This window comes from Diospyros lotus, chromosome 6, assembly GCF_014633365.1.
Source record: "Diospyros lotus cultivar Yz01 chromosome 6, ASM1463336v1, whole genome shotgun sequence".
NCBI lineage: Eukaryota > Viridiplantae > Streptophyta > Magnoliopsida > Ericales > Ebenaceae > Diospyros > Diospyros lotus.
The window spans coordinates 9,260,293-9,279,398 of record NC_068343.1 but is presented as its reverse complement, the minus strand read 5'-3'; the positions used below and the strand labels follow the sequence as shown (position 1 = coordinate 9,279,398).

The window sequence follows — 19,106 nt, the reverse complement described above, 5'->3', positions numbered from 1 at the left end:
CGCATGTTTTAGAGTTGAAAACTAGCCAAGTACAACTCATTTAACGCTTAAAAGATTTAAAAAAAAATAGAAAGAATGTGCAATGTTATTAAAATCAAGTTGAATCCCATTAGTCAACTTGATTTACTACTAACGGCATTTGCATTATAACTGTTCATTTACTCCATCTCGACAATCAGCAACTGCACATGCAAAATAAGAAATTCTAACCACATAATAATGCAAAAAAAGAAAAGAAAAGAAAAAACACACCATGCCTGAACTCGATTAAAACACACCCCCATCTTCGGGTTCAGATGATGCCAAAAGATAAAATTAAGTGCAGAATTAAACCACCAGTGTATTGTACCAGATCATACAAACCACAAAAACACAAATGGAGTACGAGCAATAGTTTTGTGAACTTGCAAGTGAAACACAGATTGACTAGTATTCGTACTCGCGAGAAGCTGACCTCTCGGCGCGCTCATATTCATGTTCCAAATCTCGAGTTTTCTCCCTTTCATTCTGCTCAGAGGTTGCTCGGTCATACTTATAGTTGTACTCGTCCATTTGGTCATAACGACCGGGATCACGATCAGAAAGCTCATAGCGGCCATGGTCGCCCTGGGAAACTAGATTATCATATTGTCCCCTACCTTGGTGGTGTTCATAGTATTCATACTTGCCATGGTCATCATGTTCACCTTCTGAACGCCTATGCCCCTGATCACGTTGTTCATACCATTCAGGATCCTCCCCTGCCTCAGCACGATCATAATTCCTCTCCCTCTCACCATGCCGATCTCTCTCGTGTTTTGATTCCACACGCTCATACTCATATTCTCTATCACGGGAACGCCCACGTTCATGGTCGGGGTACCCAGCAACTTCATAGTCCGTATCCTTGTCCTTCTCCCGAGGGCGGTCGCGCTCCCGGTCTCTGTTCCTGTCTCGATCACGGTCATGGTCCCTACCACGATCCCGGCCACGATCACGGTCACGTCCTCGGTCACGATCACGGCCACCCCTGTCCCTTTCCCTATCCCTGTCTCTGTTCCTGTCACGGTCTCTGTGGTGCCTATCTTCTCTATGATCACGATCCCTTGGCTTGTCATGAGATTTCTCCCGTTCCCTCTCTCTCTCTCTTCGTTCACGGGATTTTTCGCTATCCCTGAAGCATTTCTCTTGTTAATTAGTAACATCATCGCATATACAATACAGGCAGAAGTAGTATAGCATAACAGGTTACAAACATCAATGCAAGTCACAAAAGGGTCTTGTAATATGATGACAGGTTTAATTAATCTATTCCCAAGCATCTTCTATCATCCCTGTATATGGCCCAATCCAGTTGTAGCTCTTTCTTTGCCTTTCAAAAAGTCAAAAGCCATGCTCGAACAATAAAGATATATAAAGCAGAAAAATTGAAGGAAATATTACCGGTCTCCATGGCGATCGTCACGTATCCTTGGCTCCTCTGACCTTGATGGTCCTCCAGGTTGCTGTAGTTCTCTGAGTTAAAGAATATAACCAACACATTTCATTAAAAACAATAGGATCTCAAATTCAATTACATAAAAAGTCCGACTGATCTAGCAAATAGCCAAAAAAACTAACTAGAAACGAGGACATAACGGAGGAAAAGAAAAATATGAACACAGAGAAATGGGAACATTGCCTTTCTCAAAATATTAATAAGAACCCAGGGCACGTAAAGCTTCTGAGCAAATTACTTGGGGGAAGAAGAACGGGAAAGGAGGCCCAGATTAACAGACAAAAGAAATGGGAGCAAAAGAACAATTGCAATGGACATAAATGTGTATGTAACACAGAAGAAAGATTTATGGGCTCATTGCCATGTGTGCTTGCGCAAATCGTGCTTCTGAGCTAATTACCTGCCAGCATAATTTTGATTCAGATCTTCCCCTCCAACCCTAGTTGTACCAAGTCCACCACCAAGTCTACGAGGTCTCCAATTTGGAACAGTTCTACCACGTTCAACATCCACAAGCACCCTTCTGTTATCAATCTTTCTCCCATCAGCTTGCTTATAAGCAGCTGAACAGAAAAATATTAAAGAATCAGATGCAAATATGACACAAGCAGAAAAGCTTGCTACAGAAATTGAAGTACCACTAACCTTTCATATCCCGTGTATGCACATACTCAATAAACGCATAGCCTCTAGGCTTGTTTGTTGTTTTATCTGTAACTAGACGAACCTGCATTTATTCATTGGATAAAATAATGAACCACAATAAAGTGGATTTAGTAGATACACAGCATAAGAAAGAGGATCAGATCCAGATACTGTTTTGATTTACTGACTGACAGTTCTAATTAATGAGGCAGCAAATAGTAAAAATCCTAAATGGCACGGCAGGCAGGCACTATGCCTCATTAGCCGTGCTCACCTTAAATCGTACAGCTTCCACGAGCAAGATGCACCACCATCACTTGCTAGAGTTGCAGAAAAACCGATGTATGTGGCCAATTTACCAGTTGTTGAACATACTAAAACCTCCCCTTACCAGGGATTCTAAGATATATAATATAATGGAATGATTATATAATAATATATGAAATACCAGGATATCTCCCCAACCGCTGGTACGTTTTTTGGCAGCCTCTAAAGCCAGAGTAAAATCTTTTAGCAGCACGAGATACATGTAAAACTTAAACAAAGAGAAAGAGATGCTAATACTCCCTATGAATTTTACCCAGTGCAGGTCATATGTGAGTCTCCTTTGTGGCTCCAAAATAAAGGCCAAAGGCACAATGCATCACTGCTCTGCTCAACTTACAATTTCCAGGTTCACCATGCAGTATGAAGCCCAAACTTTAGACTTGAATTTTATGTTGATATACATTAAAAAACTGAAAATATGATTTGGGGAACTGTACAACTGTCTCCTCACCAAAGATATCGCCTGTATGATGAACCTTAGTGCTAGAACAGGACCTATACACTAACAAAAAACCAACCCCAAAGGACATTGCACTGGATAAGAGAAATAAGCTGACAGTGTTACGGACGAAGGTAATGATACCTGTGCAACTGTTCTGAAGTTGATTGATCGCTCATCAATTACAATTAAGAGCAAGGTGGTGCTCATTCATTCTCATTTTGATGTCGACATTATCAGTGTAGAGCATGCATTAGAATTCTAATTAGAATTCTTTAGTTGTGCTTACCATTTAAGTGTGAAATTATTGTGTATACATTGGTAAATACAGAAATTGATGCTACAGAGCATATTCTAATTAGAATTCCAATTAAAATTATGCAAAAACTTACAGTGAAATAACTTCTCCAAGCATTAACTCTCCGTAACACCAAATTGTAAGGGTTATGTAGAAGGAATAATTCAAAAGCCAACACAGGTTACAAACCCAGTTTCATAGTTAAAAAGGGGGGAAAAAAATCAACCACTCAGTCATATGTTCAGAAAGTTATACTTGATAGAGCAAATAAATTTGAGCTTGATGGGTAAAATACAACATCTGACGAAAATTTATGAAAATAGGAATACAGCATCTGTAAAGTACAACATAATTTATAACCCAAAAACTACTGATAAAGGATTTGCCTGACAGCTAAAAGGGTTTAGAATTTGGGGGGAGGGGGGATGTTATCAAATTGGAGGGGAAACCAGAGATTTCATTTTTTCCACAAAATAAGGCAGAAGAAAATTTGATTGGAAAACCAATCGTCTTACCGAACCAAAAGGCAATAACCTGAGCACCACTAGGGGATGCTCTCTAATACCTACCCGCTTGATGGGCCCATAAGCCTCAAACTCCCTTTTGATTTTGCTCTCCGTTGTCTCATAATTCTGGAATAACACGTCAGACAAGTTGTGAGGCTAAATACTTGCACACAGATAATTGATAAATTATAACATGATGTTACTCACCAGCCTAGCAACAAAAAGTGTCTTGTATGGATCTCCAGAGATATTTGGATCATTATTAGGATCATCTGCAAAGCGAACATTTTTTTTCATTTAAGAAAGGAAGATAAACAAACCATAAATTCTGGATATCTGCTACACCAGGCACAAATAACTGAAAATAGAGCAGGGATATCACATTTCTCAAGCTCCTCTGCAGCCTTTTTAGCACCCTCCTCCAGGCGTATAGTGTGGATCCTCGCCCTTCTTTGTGCCTGAATTCACCAAGTGTATCAAAAAAATATACAAGACTTACATCAAGTTTTATCACTAAGACACAAACATAAGATCTTGTGAAATTGCCAAACGATGGCTCAACCAACAAAAAATTCTTTTCTTCCTGGGAGTGTAATAATGTCAAATTGTATCCTTCGGACAAAAACACAAAAGATGCTTCTGAGACCCACTACAGAGAAAAATTAACATAAATTCTGTCTTTTTTGGGATATGTAATAAACGGCAGTAAAGCATTCGAAAAGCAATTTTCTTCTCTTTCAGATGGATAGTCATTTCTAAAATTAATCATGTAATCAAGTTGTGTGCAGATTCCTGCACTGTGCAACTTCAATCAAACAGATAAGCTCATTCAAAAGAATCATCAAATCAAACAAATTGCATGACATACAAGACCATTTTTTTTTGTTACACTCATTTGTGCTACAAGTGTCATATCAGGCAATTGATATAGGCCCCAACCATATTTTATTCCCTGATAGTTCCCAAGTTTAAAAGCAAGTGAAAAAAATTCTTTCACCAAAAGAACTTGATCTCAGGTGACACTTTACTTTGTTCGAAGTGTCAGTAAGTGAAAATTTCAAGGAATAGAAAAGGTGCCAGCCACTTGTCATGGGCATGCAATTTGTAATAATTGGGGGCGGAGGATTGTGGTTAATTGATTGTTTAAGCAGGAAGAGTAGTCAGGCAGTTAGGCCTGAATTTAAATTCAAACTACTCATGTAATTGTGATCAAGTGGGCCTTAGCGCCACCAGTAGGAGCCAGATCAGTATATAAACTCATTGATACCATGCTCCCAGGGCATTGAAGATCAATACACATCTGATTTCCCCCGCCTAATTCTTTTCTCTCTCTCTCTCTCTCGTCTATTCTCTCTGTTCTTCCCCCTCAATTTCCCTAATTCTCCCCAATTCAAGGAGAATTCACCCCTATCAGAGTTTGGCTTTGACATTCTGGTATCAGAGCAAGATCCTTGGGCAATTATCAGCATTGGAATTCGCCACGGCGAACGACACACACATGAAGCAAATGGAGGCACAATTGCAGCAAGTCACCGTGGCGGTGACTGATATGCATATTAGGATGGGAAGGATGGAATTCTCCATGGAAGCAGTGGTGGAGAGGAGGATTGAAGGAGCCATGGATTGGTGGCGGGAGGAGAATCGGGAACAACACGACCAATTGAAGGAGCAAAGGCAACTGTTCGTTAGGATGGTTACCAACCAACACCGGGTAAGGTTCTCCCCGGAATTCCCTCCCAAGGAGAGATCCGATCCAATCTTACCAGGGCATACTTTGCCCCTATGAACAAATGACGCCTTTGAATTTGAGGTAAATCTGGTGGTGGTAAGAGAAAACACCATGGAGAGGAGACCAGGAACTCAGGCTACTCCCCATCAGCCTGGATTTCCATTTTCTAAGTTGGAGATCCCTATGTTTGATGGAGTGAACCCAAGGTGGTGGGTGCATAGGTGTGAAAGGATGTTCAATTTCTATGGTGTGCCAGAACAATAACAAGTCACCCTCGTGACTGCGTACTTGAACGACACAAGGGATGCATGGTTTCAGGGATGAATAGGATCTAAAGAGGGTTCCTGGTGGGCAGAGTTTGTGGAGGATTTATGCGGAAGGTTCGGTGACAAAAATATGATGGATGTGGCGGAAGAGTTTAACAAGGTCTGACGAGGGGACGGTGCAATCGTACCAATTGAAGTTTGAAGAGCTCAAATCCATTATGCTAATCCTAAACCCACACTTGACCGAGGGGTACTTTGTCCCCAATTTTGTGAGTGGACTAAGTGAGGAATTGAGGCCCACTGTAAAAATGCAGCAGCCTAGAACGATAAAGCAGGCCGCAGAGTGGGCAAGGCTGTAGGAGCTAACGATGGAGGCATTAATGAGGAAGCAAAGGAGACAGATGAGGGCCATGAATTCTGGAATGATTCGGGGAGTAAAGGGATAGGAAGAGAAGGGGGCAGAATGAGCCAAGGGAGCATAGGAGGTTAATCCTTTGCCTTAGTCCTTGTGCCCATAAACGGCGAGAAACTCGCTGAGTAGAGGAGGGAGGCGGGGATATGCTTACATTGTGGTGATCGGTATGCCCCCGAACATCAGTGCAAGAGGCAACTTCTATTGATAGAAGGAGACAAGGAGATGGAAGAAAATGATGATGGAGAGCCTTCCCAATGTGATGAAAAAGGGGTAAAGCGTGTAGAGATATCACTCCATGCCCTTAGAGGTCTTGCTAACAGCAAGATCATACGGGTGGAGGGAAAGGTAAAGGATCACCGGCTAAAGGTCTTGATTGATAATGGAAGCACACATAGCTTCCTCGATGAAGGGACGACCAAGAGATTGAGGTGTGAGTTGATAGGGACTCATTTGCTGTTTGTGACTATAGCAAATGACAACAAGGTGATGTGTCGGTCTGCATGTGAAGGGTTTTGTTGGGAAATGCATGGGGAGCCTTTTGAAGCTGACTTGAGGTTGTTGAAGTTAAAGGGTTGTGACATAGTCCTTGGTGTGGACTGCATGAAGGGCGCTAGCCCTATCAGTTTTGACTTCAATAAAATGGAAGTCACGTTCGAGAAAGAGGGGAGAAGGATGACTCTTACTAGTAGTCCTGAGACAGGGGTCTGTAAGATGATAACTAGGAGGAAGCTACAAAATATCTTGAAGTTCAAATGGACTCAAGTGGCCAAGCTATTTTCAATTCATGCAATGGAGCATGGAGGAGATGAGGCAAAGTAGGAGGAAGCAGGGGAGACCATCCACCAACAACCATGGAAGGTACACGAAATAGACTCCCTTAATAAAATATTGGTCGAGTTTTAGGGACCTATTTGAGGAACCCAAATCACTGCCACCCCATAGACAATTCGATCACTCCATTGTTTTGAAACCCAACACTAAACCCATTAATATTCGAGCTTATCGATATCCCCTTGAACATAAAGCTGGGATCGAAAATTTAAGACATGTTGACAAAGTCAATCATTCGACCAAGTCTAAGCCCTTATGCCTCACCCATACTTCTAGTTAAAAAAGAAGGATAGGAGCAAGCATTTATGCATAGATTATCGCCAACTCAATTCCCATACAATAAAGAACACATTCCCTATTCCTCTAATAGAAGACCTACTTAATGAATTGAAACATGCCATGGTATTCACTAAGCTAGACCTAAGATCAAGGTATCATCAAATTCGAATGAACCTTGATGATATCCCTAAAATAACCTTCACCACTCATCAAGGGCACTATGAATTTTTGGTAATGCCCTTTGGCCTAAACAAATACCCCTGCCACATTTCGGGCCTTAATGAATCACATTTTTGAACCCTATCTCCGCAAATTTGTATTAGTCTTCTTCGATAACTTTCTTGTCTTTAGCCCCTCGTTCCAACAACACCCAAGTCACTTGAAAATTGCCTTAGAGGTCCTGAGATTCAATCAACTGTTTATTAAGAGGTCTAAGTGTGCTTTTGCCCAGCCAAGGGTGGAATATTTGGGACATGTAATATCCAATGCAGTGAGCACTAACCCCAAGAAGGTGGCTGCTATGTTAACTTGGCCAAGGCCTACATCAGTAAAGGCCTTAAGGAAATTCTTGGGCCTAACAAGCTATTACATGAGGTTTGTGAAAGACTATGGGGTGATTAGTAGGCCCTTCACCAATTTACTGAAGGAGGAAGGATTAAGATGGAATGAGAAGGCAGAAGAGGCTTTTAAGCAACTCAAAAACGCGATGAGTGAAGTACCCACCCTGGGACTCCCTTTTCTCCAAACCATTCATTTTGGAGACTAATGCTAGTAGTACAGGAGCGGGGGCAGTGTTATCCCAAGAGGGAACGCCTTTGGCCTTTATTAGCCAAGCCTTGAGCCTAAGGCATTAGGGACTTAGTGTATACAATAAGGAGCTGATAATAGTGCTCATTGCAGTGGATAAATGGCATTACTACTTGGAGGGAGGCAATTTGTCATAAAAACAGACCACGAGAGCCTAAAATTCCTCCCACAACAGAGGCTACACACCCATCTTCAAAAGAAGGGGATGGCAAGACTGATGGAACTGGATTATGTCATCCAATATCGGAGGGGAAGAGAGAATTAAGGCTGCTAATGCCTTATCCAAATGCACCGAAGAGGCTGTGGTGACCTCCATTATAGCGGTTGTCCTTGATTGGTGCCAAGAGGTCAGTGCTAGTCACGAATAGGATGAGTGGACGAAAGGGATTATGGAGCAGCTCATTCTTGACCCTATCGCTAGACTGGGGTTCACTATCCAAAATGAAGTGTTGAGGTACCAAGAGAGATTAGTCATTGGAGATGGTGGAGATGGTGAGGCCTTAAAGAGGCAGATTTTGGACACTCTACATGGATCCCCTTAAAAAGGCATATTGGGGGCCATTCGGGAATACATAATACTTACCAGAGGGTCAAGCAACTATTCTATTGGCCTCGACTAAAACAATGGGTAGTGGAGTATGTGTTGCAGTGTGAAATTTGTAAGAGGCGCAAAACAGAGACAATAGCAACCACTCCTTGTACCTACGCAAGTGTGGTCTAACATCTCTATGGACTTTGTGGAAGAGCTTCCAAAGTCCAAAAGGAAGGATTGCATTTTGGTTGTGGTGGATGGGCTCACTAAATTCTCTCATTTTATTGGATTAACCCACCCCTTCATTGCTTAGGAGGTAGCACGACTTTTCCTAAATAGGGTGGTGGTGCAATTGCATGGAGTACCCCAATCCATCGTATCTGATAGAGACACGGTGTTCACCAGTCTCTTTTGGAAGGAATTGTTCAACGAGCTAGGAGCCAAGCTACATATGTCCTCAACTTATCACCCAGAGTCTAATGGACAAATTGAACGGGTGAACCAATGCTTGGAGACCTACTTGAGAGGCTTAAGCTTCCTATAGCCTAAGGAATGGCACACATGGTTATCATTGGCTTAGTGGTGGTATAACACCTGCCATTACAGTTCTATCAGAATGACTCCCTTTGAGGCTTTATATGGGTACAAACCTCCCCTACTCCCTACTATATTAGGAGAAACCACAATAACTACGGTGGACTCCTATCTACAGCAGAGACAACAAGTGCTACGGGTTTTGCAGAAGGAATTAGCCAATGCCCAAAATAGGACCAAGCAATTTGCATACAGGAAGTGGAGTGACACAGAATTCATAGAAGGAGAGGAAGTCTACCTAAGACTCAGATAGGCTCACCTAAAGGCTTTAGCACCGGGGCAACACTCCAAGCTCAGTCCAAGGTACTATGGGCCCTATCCCATTGTAGTTAGGATTGGAAAGGTGGCTTACAAGCTTCAGCAACCCCCAAACTCTCAAATTCACCTGATATTTCATGTGTTCTTATTAAAGAAGTTAGCAGGAGCCAACTCAGTGAGCACAACCCTGCCTCCCTTATTGCCACATCCTACTAAGGCTATTGAACCTGTGGCCATCCTTGATAAAAAAAACAATCTTATACCAACAAGGCGCCCCCCTAACACAGGTTTTGGTGAGATGGTTCAATCTACACCAAAAAAAAAAAAAAAACCACTTGGGAGTACCTCCCTAACATGCTCAAACAGTTCTCGAAGAAAGTGTTGCGCCCTTGAATTAGGGCTGGCAATTGTAAGAATGAGAGAGAGAGAGAGAGGGGGGGGGGGGGGGGGGGGGGGGCAATTGGTATCCTTCCTTGATGCCATAGGTCTCTATTATAGATGACCTCTAGCCAATTCAACAACAACTCTTCTAACTACTTAACCACCTAATGATTAGCTATTATAAAGTCAACCCATTCCTGCCTATTAACCAACCAACTCCTTTAGTTAGACCCTAATGGTTTATAAGGTCAATACCCTCCCAATTACAATACTGCCACTAAAGTCGTGACAATTCCCACCCCTTCAAACAATTCTTGTTCCCAAGAATTAACAGCGATGGCTATGGTTCAGCCAATCTCTAACTTCAACGCTTGCTGCCTCCTTCTCTTCTTCTGTTAGAGTAAGAACACAACAATCCCTCTAGACTCTCTCAACCCAATAACTCACAGAAATCACTCAACACCTCCAAGAATACAAACGATAAAAGAGAATAACAAGCATAAGAAAACAGTAAAGAACAAAGTGATTTATCCTGGTTCAGTCCCAAATATGGGACCTATGTCCAAACTGATGCAACCTCTTTCCAATCCACTATCTTGAAAACAATTCTTAAAAAGAAAACCCGAATCCTCACTCAGCCCATATACCCTGAAAGCTAATTGGATTCCCTGAGATTACAAAGCTTATCCCCAGCCTTACTCTCAGTCACTCAATCAATCCCAACCCACAAGATAGTAATAGAAAATGTCTCAGAATGAATCTTTGTATTGCCTACCCCCACGATCCCTATTTATAGGCCATAGGGACATGAGTTACAACTGACTAACTGCCAGACCGGAAACAACAAACTCGGTCAGCCACCTTTCTAGAAGAATACTCATACTTACCTAAAGCAAGAAAAACAGACATAAGCATACAAAATATCCGTTTAAAATAAAGTCCTAATCTAGTACAAATGACATAACATCTTCTTATTGTTTTGCCTTTCCCCGTTGAGTAGTAGAAGCGTAGCATCATCTGCCTCTGGCTATTCTGTTGCTGCTTCAACCTTTCCTTCAAACACTTCAGTCTACACAGAATGCAGCTGTGATTCCTCTTTGATGATCACCCTACACTCACCTATTTCCTCATGGGAAATGTCTTATTCTTCTTCTTCCTTTTCCCCATCATAACCCTCCATATTCATCAGCTGTCTTTTGCACTGATGACTAGGGCTATATTTGTCTCCACACTTGAAACATAACCCTAATTGCCTTCTTTGTTCCATCAAATTTCCTTTACTGCCATTATTACTGCCTTAGCTACTAGTTGATTAGGCCCTATAAGCAAGGGCCCTAAACTCCCACCCCCATACTGTTCGACCAACAGACTTGGCTCGTAAGGAACATTATGCTTCTTAAAAATGGCCTTTAAGGTCATTTCTTCCAATCTAGCCTTTTTTGCAGCTTGCTTCACGAATGTGGGTGTCATCATCTTCACCATGGGTCGCAACTCCTCCCTTAATTCGCTAATAAAGCTGGATACCAAACTGTTCGGTGAGTCATGGTTGCACAGTGCACACCATGGATCTTAACTCCTTAAATCGGGCTCGGTACTCAACCACAATCCCTTCTTGCTTTAACTTGTTGAATTCTTCGACTACATTTGCCATGTTTTTCTCCCCGAAGCGCTCACATAAACCTTCAGCAAATTCTGCCCAACTCCCCTACATCCCTTCATCTTGGACCCATCCTTGATACCAAGAGTTCGCCCCTTCATTCAAATTGGCCGCCACTAGGTTTATCTTTTGATCTTTAGAGATCTAGTAAAAATGGAAGAACCTTTCGCACCTCTTTATCCACCATTGTGGTTCCTTCCCTTTAAACATCGGAACCTCTATTTGTGGTATTGGGGCATGGGTCTGAGTCCACTGTTGCTGATTCCTCACCTGGTTTTCTGGGGCTACAGGCTGATCTACTTCTTCAAGAATTCCCTGCGTCTCCGAACAGTTGCCCTGATGTGGCAAGATTGGGTTAGAGGGCAATCTTGGTGGGATATTCTGGCAACAACCGAAATTGGGGCAGGGAAGACAACCTACTTAGCACGCTGTCGATCCTCTGTCCCTACAATTCCACCATTTCTTGACACCGATTCATCGCTTCTTATTGCTTCTCCAACGCTTCTTAGTGCTTCTCTGTGGATGCTTGCATGGCTTTTTTCCATTTTGCCAAGTCCTCCAACGTTTGGCGTATGGCTTCTTGGGTATTGGACATTCCTAATTCCATTGCCTCCAATCGAATTTCAAATTGCCTCAATTTGGTCCCTTTTGCCATCTGCCCAGAACTCACTTCACCACTTCAGTTGTTGCCCAATTCCCTGCTTAAATCAAAAGCGATTCTTGCTTTGGAATCGCCCCTTCAAGATCGCCCGCTACAAATTCTGATTGCCTGCGATCGCTACAGATTCAAGATCTTGCAACTGCTTGCAATCGTTACATATTCAAGATTCCTTGCTACAAATTCTAATTGCTCACGATCGCTACTTGGACCTTCACCTTCTTCACGTCCTCCTCCTTGAACCTGCTTCTGTTTTGACTTCAAGATTCATACCCAATTTCAGCTTCGGAAAGCCCATTCCCTTTATGATTGCCCTAGGTCTACCCACACTGCCTTGGTTGAGTTTAGTCCACACCTGTGGAAATTCCATCCCAAATCTGTGTTCAATTTCAACCCAAGCTCATCAGAATTGACTTGGGTGAGAAACGCCGTTGACACCCACAACGTTCATACCAAGAACCGATTGACCCACTTCGTCGACTGGCAAGAACGCCGGCTCAAATACCACAATTGTCATGCACTAGAATTGGGGTTGGCAATTTCAGTAATGCCGATTGTAAGAATGAGAGAGAGAGAGGGGATAATTATTCATTCATTCAAGCGGTATCCTTCCTTGATGAAGTAGGTCTCTATTATAGAGGACCTCTAGCCAATTCAGCAACAACTCTTCTAACTACTTTACAACCTAATGATTAGTTGTTATACAATCAACCCATTCTCGCCTATTAACCAATCGACTCCTTTAGTTAGATCTTAATGGTTTACAAGGTCAGTACCCTCCCAATTACAATACTGCCACTAGGGTCGTGATAGATAGCAAGACTACTAACCTTCTTGAGGACAAAAAGGTGCTGAGAGGGGAGGGGGGGGGGGGGGAATTGTGGTTAATTGATTGTTTAGGCCGGAAGAGTAGTTAGGCAGTTATGCCTGAATCTAAATTCAAACTACTCACGTAATTGTGATCAAGTGGGCCTTAACACCACTAGTAGGAGTCGGATCAATATATAAAAACTCACTGATACCGCGCTCCCAAGGCATCGAAGATCAATACACAACTCATTTTTCCCGCCTAATTCTTCTCTCTCTCATGTCTATTCTCTCTCCATTCTCTTTGTTCTTCCCCCTCAATTTCCTAATTCTCCCCAATTCGAGGAGAATTCACCCTTATCAAATTTTGGCTCTGACACTACTTTAAATTTGCCCTGGATGGACCAACAAGACTTGTATAAAGCATTTTTAAGGTATAAATAATTTGGTGAACATTACGTGATGGTGCAAAAACATATGGGTTTGGTTGCACTTGACATTAAGCACCAGAAATCCATGAATTGCCTTTCCTAATCCACCCTTTGACTGAAGGCACCTCCCAATAATGCTCCCTTTTAAAAAAACAACTCCCAATTATATGCAAACAAGTCAATTCTTGATTACTTCTTATAATGGTAATGGTGGATGAATTTGTGAAGTAAATATTTGGAGATACAATTTTGCATAACGTCACCAATCGAAGCAAAAAGAAATACACATAATTTGCAAACCATTACTAGAAAGAAAATAATATACCTAAATTACACCCTTTAGTTTACATCGATTACCCTTGTCAGCTTTTTCAAGGTTAAGCAAGATCGACAAATCACTATTTTGCCATAGTTTTCTGAATGTATAAGCCATCAATTCGGCAGACCCCACATAGTGGGATAAAAGTTTGATATATGTATGTATGTATGTGTGTATATATATGTATATATATATTGTAGACGTCAACAATACACATCTAAAATTTAAAAAAAAAATTCAACTGAGACAAAAGGAAAAAGAAAAGGCCAACACAATTAGAAAGAAGCCAACAAAAATTCCCCTACCCCAACCCCCCTGTCACGACCCCAAGGATAGATTAGTAAATATAATAGTAGTTAGCTTACATGCATTACTATATTGTACTTTGAGAATAGTTGTACTTCTCAATTAAAAGGTTGGAACAACCTATAAATAGACTGAGGTAGTTAGGGAATGTATGTTTTGAAATGATAACTGAATTCTCTCCCTCTCATGAATTCTGTCTCAATTTCCCTCTGAACTCTCTCCCGATCCCTCTAATCTCCCCTCCTTGTTGTTCCATCTGTAATCCTTCCCCATTTCTTATTGCATTCCTTTCCCTTCCAGTCTAATTCCCCCTCGTTTTCTTCCAATTTCCTATCTCAAAACCCTAGGTACATGACATTGCCCACCCCCCCCCAAAAAAAAAAAAAACAGAGGGATCTCCCTAGAAAAAAACAAACAAACAAAAACCTCCACAATCAGCCCCATGAAACCCTGCCTCATCTCTCTCCACAAAGCCCAAAACAAGCACTCTCTCACCAACACATTGAAATTCATTTTCAATGCTATCTGCTACCTCCATGACCTTGACTTTATTGTCTACAGTGTTCTAAGATGCGGCCCTAGGCGTTAAGCGGCCCCTGGCCACCGCGATTTTATGCAAATCGGCACCCCTATTTCCCCTTTCCCTTTTATATCCTCTCGTCATGGTTTGGGTTCATCTCTGGTGGACTCGTTGATTTTTCTCTCTCGTAGCTGCCGCCAATAGTCCTTCTCAGCCACATTTTCACTACCTATCTCCCTGTTGGTTCAACCACTCCACCACCAATCGTCTTGTTGCTTTCTCTCTCTCGCCGCCGCCAATTGTCTTTCTCAGCCACGTTCTAGCCGGTTCTTCCTCCAGTACGATCCAAGGCCTAACTTCAATTTTCAGCTCTTTCATCATTTCTTTAGCTTCTTTCATCAAGAATGTTGATGTTTTGCCTGAGTTAAATGTGCTGGAAGTCTAGAAGAAATCAAAAGAGATTATGAGGATGATCGGATGGTAGTTAGATTGCAGGACTTAGTTGTAATTAATTGTAATTAATTTAATTGTAATTATTAGGGGTATCTTAGACTTTGTAATAGTCGGTTATTTCCCCTAGGAAGGCCCGTCCTTTTAGTTTATAAATAGGAGGGAGAGGAGGCCTAAATTGGATCATCAATCATTTTTGTCATTCCATTCTCTTGTTTGAGTGCAGTGAGAAAAGAGAGAGAGCTGTGATATAGAATAGTTCTTGGGAGTCTTTTTTGTGAGTATTGTACTCGAGAGATAAGAGAAGTCGAGTGAGGGTTTTCTTGTACTGATTTATGAAGTTCTTAGTGGATTGTTCTCTTCATTGTAGTGTTGGATGTAGGGCCATTGTGGTTTGAATTTCTGTTTCTCTTTCAATTTTTCAATTATTTATTTCTGTTATTGTGCTTCTGTTGTGATTGGTTTGGTCAGAATAGGCAGAATATAAGTACTCGGTTTAACAAAGAAGCTTTGATTTTCAGCTCTTTCTAGGTTTGAAGCTTCTTTCATCATTTTTGCAGCTCTTCTCAAGAAGCTTTGATTTTTGCAGCTCTACTCAAGAAATTTGTGCTTTGATAGGATTCTAGGGTTTGCAGCTAGTTGTTGGATATGTGCACAACTGACCCTGCAATTGGATTCTGCTGGGTGTAAATAATTGAGCATTGTTTGAGATTCTTAAAGGTTTATTCTGGAAGTAGGATAAAATTACATCAAAAAGTTAAAAAAAAAAAAAAAAACAGTTTTCCTAGGTGTCGCCTAGGCGCTAGGCCCCAGTTTGGAGCCCGACTAGCGCCTAGCGCGTTTTAAAACACTGGTTATCTGCTCCATTGAAGTCAAGCAACCACTTCAATTTCATCTCCAAATCATGAAATCTGTTACTGCCACCACTTCAAAAAACTACCAACTTAATTCAGTCAATATAGATTCTTCACAGCCGTGTCTATAACCCCATCAATCTAAGGAACCAAATTCAATCAAATAACTGATGTGTTATGAAATCAAGGCAACAACAGTTGAATGCATATCTATTATATACAAGTTTCATCACAAGACTCTAATTGAATTAAAGTGTTTTTAGGTATCATTTAATATGTTTGGTGGGGTTTCTTATTTGCTAGGTGCAAATCCTGTAAATTAGAGAAGAGAAGAAAAAGCAGAACAAATTTTATTGTTGTACTATTAACTCTATATAGCAAAAATAGGTACAGGAAGATCAAGAAAAACTTGGCAACTGACTCTCGGATATGATGAGTTATAAGGGCCTTACAAAAATTATGACAGTAGACATAAATGATTGGTAAGTTAGAATTCATCTAGCCAACCCCACTTAGTGGGATTAAGGCCTGATATGCTGCACCAATAACCCTGCGTATTAACCAGTTCCAAGCCTAAAAAGATGGGAATTAGTTTAAGTATTGACAGGCCTTTATATAGTCAGAGAACTAGAATTTAAGTAATCAACTCTGCCTAAATGTTTTAACACTCGTGATTGTGTGATTGATGGCTCTACATGGAGACACGTGTGCATATAGGTACATTTAACAGCCATCCAAGTCTGAAGATTAATTCCAAAAAGGATTAGAAAGGGGGGAAGGGGGGGGGGGGGGGGACCTGCGTGTAGTTGTTTTTGTTTCACACTTTTGTATGGAAACAAAAATAAATGCATGCATTATGTCTAAGCTTCCATTATCTGGGTCCAAACACATTGAATTTCTAGCTTTCCACTTGCAGGCTGCAAAAGTGGTGATTAACCTCTTGATCCTTGGCCCTTTCGCTCGAATGCCCATTGTACTTCATTTTTCCCCAAACTAAACCAGTCCTTGGACTTTCCTAATGGCCACAGCACCCCCTCCGTTGATAACAACATTAATTAAACTGAAATTAATCTTAAATTATACCTAATTTTTGTCTAATTAAAGAAAAAAAATGGATATGAAAGAAGTAGGGACCATGGACAAAAGGAAATCTTACAGGGGTTTCACCCTTTTGGACAGGTGGTTGATATGCAGCATCTTCTTTAAATCTATCCACAAATTGTGCCATTCCTTTGAAATGAAGAAGATGGAGTTACAATAAAATTATGGCCACAACACAAAATACTGTCTTGCTAACATTTGTTCAAGAAGGTCACGACATACCTGTATATGGCGGACATTTTCTCTTCTCTGGAGGTGGTTTGTATTCCAGGGCTGGTCGAGGCTCAAAAAGCTTCAAAAGATTAGAGGTGAGGCCAGTGGGATGACTTTGCCCAATCTGCATTTAGATGATTTAATGAATTTCAACAGAATAATGATCCCAGAGGTAAAACAAAAAAATCATCAATTACAAAAAAGGGGATTAAATATCTCTAATTCTCTATTAATGACCTATCAACTATATAATCACTTATTTTATATGGGCTTATAGGGGTAGGAGAGCATGTAAAAATAGGAAGGGGAATTTCAGTCAGCAAAATTACAGTAACAGAAAAAACTAAAAGAAGCTCCACGCTGAGCTTGCAAGTTAAACTAATAAAATATGATATCGTATCGCTTTGCAGCTATACAGATAAAAAATCATGCACAGAATGATCATCTAGCTTTTCCTTGTGACAAACAGCTGAAAACACGACAGAAAATGCTTTCTGTTCGTGTTGTTAGCAACCAAAGAAGCCTCGAAGCGCAATTCACTCAAAATTCCCTAATTAAGCATCAACTCCCAATGGTCAACCATCCGAATCAAATCTTCGTAACGGAAACAAAGCCACAGAATCAACACGAATATCAAAAGTAAATCAAATCGAGCTAAGGGTTTAAGGATATTAACACGGAACCACAAAAATCAACCAATCGAAACCCTAAAAAGGAGCACAGAAATTGAGAAGACTTGGATAAGGACACATACCAACTTCAATTGCATGACGTTCGCACGGTTTTGCGCCTTAGTGCGAGCCTGAACGGCGGCGTTATTGTTTCGCATAAAGGCATCGTTGTAGTCTCCCATTTTGGTAGAGGTATCGGTTGGATCGGTTTAGGTTTCTCACAAGTTATCGATGGTAAATAGGGAGATCAGACAAACGAGATCGAAAGCATCGGTCGGCCGCCGTTGAGAGTTGTCGGTGGCAACAGTAAGGCGGAGATGAGAAAAGAAACAAGATAGCGGCAGCGAAACAAGGAGGAGAAAGGGTTCTCGATCCGTCTATTTATACGCGAGGGATGGGGGCGAGTGATGATTGACTCGGCAGTAACTCGGTGTCCGGTCTTCCGATTTGTGGAAGTCCAGACGAGACATATCAAATGGGCCAAGCTGGGCTGGGCCTGCCAACACGGTCAATATGGGTGGTATCACATAGGCCCGTCCACTGTTTTGATTTTTTAAAATAAGAAATATTTTCAATAATATAATAAAAATTTTATATTAAATATTTTTAGTTAGTGTTATATTTAGGTAATAATTTTTTAAATTTTTTTGAAATATATTTTATGTAATGACAACCTTCTCTTTAAAAAAGAAATTATTTTAGTAAGATTTGAAATTATAATTAACTTATAAATTCTTTATTTATCATTACACCAAACCTTTTTTATTTAAAAAATTAAAAACTATACTATAACTATCAAACATACTAAATAAATATTTACAAGGCCAGTCCTTCAATTATTAACAATCATACCTTAATAGCATTTGATGTGGCTAGAGAATTCATACCAATGAATTTTACTGAATGTGTGTGACAGTTGTCAAATCTCCTTTCTCTTTTCCTTTTGCTTCTCCTTTGAATTAATCTACATACATGAAAGTTATAGGAATTACTCAAGACACTCTCGGAGTCGTCTTCCAATGCTTAAGTCAAACGAAAGAAATCTTTTAAGAAAACCTACTTGTTGTTACTTTGTCGAAAATGTTTTAGTGTCAATTTTCTCTTCTTTTAATTATTGATGAAATTCTCCTTATATATGCATCTCACACAAGTTGGTGGTACTCATTTTATCATTTTACCTTTATCCCTAGTGCCTTGGGTGTCTCACTTTCAAAGTTCAAAATTTGAACAAAGAAAGTAAAGTGTTTTGAGGCTAACCTTCCCCCAATTTAAATCTTGGTACCCCCAATTATTATTATTCCTAATTTAAGTGTCACAATTGTAGCCATATTTCCT

At 40.7% G+C, this 19,106-nt stretch overlaps 1 protein-coding gene across 1 annotated transcript; it reads right to left on the bottom strand.

Annotated features, from left to right (window-relative positions):
• Positions 1-235: 235 nt before the first annotated feature.
• LOC127803109 (U1 small nuclear ribonucleoprotein 70 kDa) lies at positions 236-18,130 on the bottom strand. The gene is made up of 10 exons (XM_052339142.1): positions 17,855-18,130; positions 17,110-17,224; positions 16,943-17,016; positions 4,075-4,150; positions 3,900-3,964; positions 3,756-3,818; positions 2,123-2,204; positions 1,878-2,040; positions 1,423-1,494; positions 236-1,153 (listed from the first exon to the last, which is right to left on the bottom strand). The coding sequence occupies exons 1-10, from the start codon at positions 17,951-17,953 to the stop codon at positions 427-429; spliced, it is 1,536 nt and encodes a 511-aa protein (XP_052195102.1). The 5' UTR covers positions 17,954-18,130; the 3' UTR covers positions 236-426.
• Between the last annotated feature and the right edge of the window lie 976 nt (positions 18,131-19,106).

Bases quoted from the DNA above. Each gene is read 5' to 3' on its own strand.
- LOC127803109 (XM_052339142.1), bottom strand. From the start codon at position 17,953: ATGGGAGACTACAACGATGCCTTTATGCGAAACAATAACGCCGCCGTT. The intron at 4,151-16,942 runs GTAAGATTTCCT...TGGTGAATTCAG, and splicing joins TCCAAAAGGGTGAAACCCCT to GCACAAAGAAGGGCGAGGAT. The intron at 2,041-2,122 runs GTTAGTGGTACT...TTTTCTGTTCAG, and splicing joins GCATACACGGGATATGAAAG to CTGCTTATAAGCAAGCTGAT.